Source organism: Atta colombica, unplaced genomic scaffold (genome assembly GCF_001594045.1).
Source record: "Atta colombica isolate Treedump-2 unplaced genomic scaffold, Acol1.0 scaffold200, whole genome shotgun sequence".
NCBI classification, from domain to species: Eukaryota; Metazoa; Arthropoda; class Insecta; order Hymenoptera; family Formicidae; genus Atta; species Atta colombica.
The window spans coordinates 263618-264952 of record NW_017259295.1 but is presented as its reverse complement, the minus strand read 5'-3'; the positions used below and the strand labels follow the sequence as shown (position 1 = coordinate 264952).

Below are 1335 nucleotides of genomic sequence, written 5' to 3'. Positions count from 1 at the left end.
TATATATATATATATATATATGTATGTATGTATATAGATATATATATCTCATTGCATTTTTTCAGTAATCTAATCCACTGACATCTTTTAAAAACAATAAAGATGATACATTGTACTGCTCATTATTACAAGAATCGTTTTAAATAGGTATAATAGATAAAAGTCAACAGCCAATCGAGCGAGATGTTATGACTTATGATTGAATCTCATACAATATAGATAGCTATTTGTATTGTATAAATTACAAATATAGTTTCCTCATCCTCGAATGAAAAAGTTCTTAATATTCTCGAAATTACAAGCTCCTACTTATCCTAAATCCGTCTACTATGTACGAGCCTTTAAAACAACAAGAGCTAGGAAAACAATTCGAGTTCTACGTACAAAATAAGAGGACTTGTGTGAAACTCAGAATGACAGGTGTTCCTTTTTTTTCTTCCCATACAAAACATAGTGATTTTATTCTACAAATAAATTTTGGTTAGTTATTCCTGTTCGAAAACTTGTATGTTGATTCTCTTTTTCTTTTTTTTCCCTTTCTCTATTTGTGATGCGCCACTTAATGTGGTACCGTCATTGGTGCGCATGTGTATTTTATATTCAATAATATTAACAAATAGTGTAACACTCATGATAACGCTGATGAGCATGTAATTCGATTTCTTCGTGAAAATGGCAATGAATGCATCAAATGGCGGTGCAGCAATGTAGGCGTAAGTACCAGGTCGCGTACGATGATCGGCCCGGATGATCACGCAGTCGTTACATTTGACACCAAGCTCCTGTCACAAACGGCGCTGACGCTGATGCCGATGCTGCTATCGCCGCCAGCTGCGTGATTCACCATCCTCATCTTCTTCTTCCTCATTCTCCTCTAAGAGTAATGCCTCCGTGCCCTGAAGAAATCATTAAAGCCTTTAAAAAACTAATAGCAAATGTAGAGATGTTCTGATGACAGAACATCTACATTAATAAAATATTTATTACCGAAAAGTTTTATTAGCCTATATCTCTCTCTAATTGCCCTCATCGACTGGTGCTTAGTAAGTTTTCCTTTTATTTTATCAATAAAAATGTTTTATTTATTAAATTGGCCAATTAGCGATATACGCAAGAAATGTGCAAGTGGAACCCTCCCATTTATTACATAAAGGACACAGCATGTCATATTAGCTGCGTTCATAATTTCAGATAAATAAAACAAAAATTTTCCTTGTTAAATATTTTCTTGCCTATTTTCGAAATCTAAAAGCCACAGAAACCATTTTAATTAATAAAAAATCTAAAAATTTCAAAAAATTTTAATTTCCAGTATGCTAGCAAAATAATTTTTAA

The 1335-nt window shown here is 32.7% G+C and overlaps 1 protein-coding gene across 2 annotated transcripts in view; it reads right to left on the bottom strand.

The window, feature by feature from the left end:
* Positions 1-123: 123 nt before the first annotated feature.
* The window catches only part of LOC108687118 (RNA-binding protein 26), a 7756-nt gene continuing 6544 nt past the window's right edge, over positions 124-1335 (bottom strand). For both annotated transcript variants that reach the window (XM_018192725.1, XM_018192726.1), the window contains exon 10: positions 124-896. In XM_018192725.1, coding sequence (XP_018048214.1) covers positions 819-896 — 78 coding nt within the window. In that variant the 3' untranslated portion in view covers positions 124-818. The remainder of the gene's footprint in view (positions 897-1335) is intronic.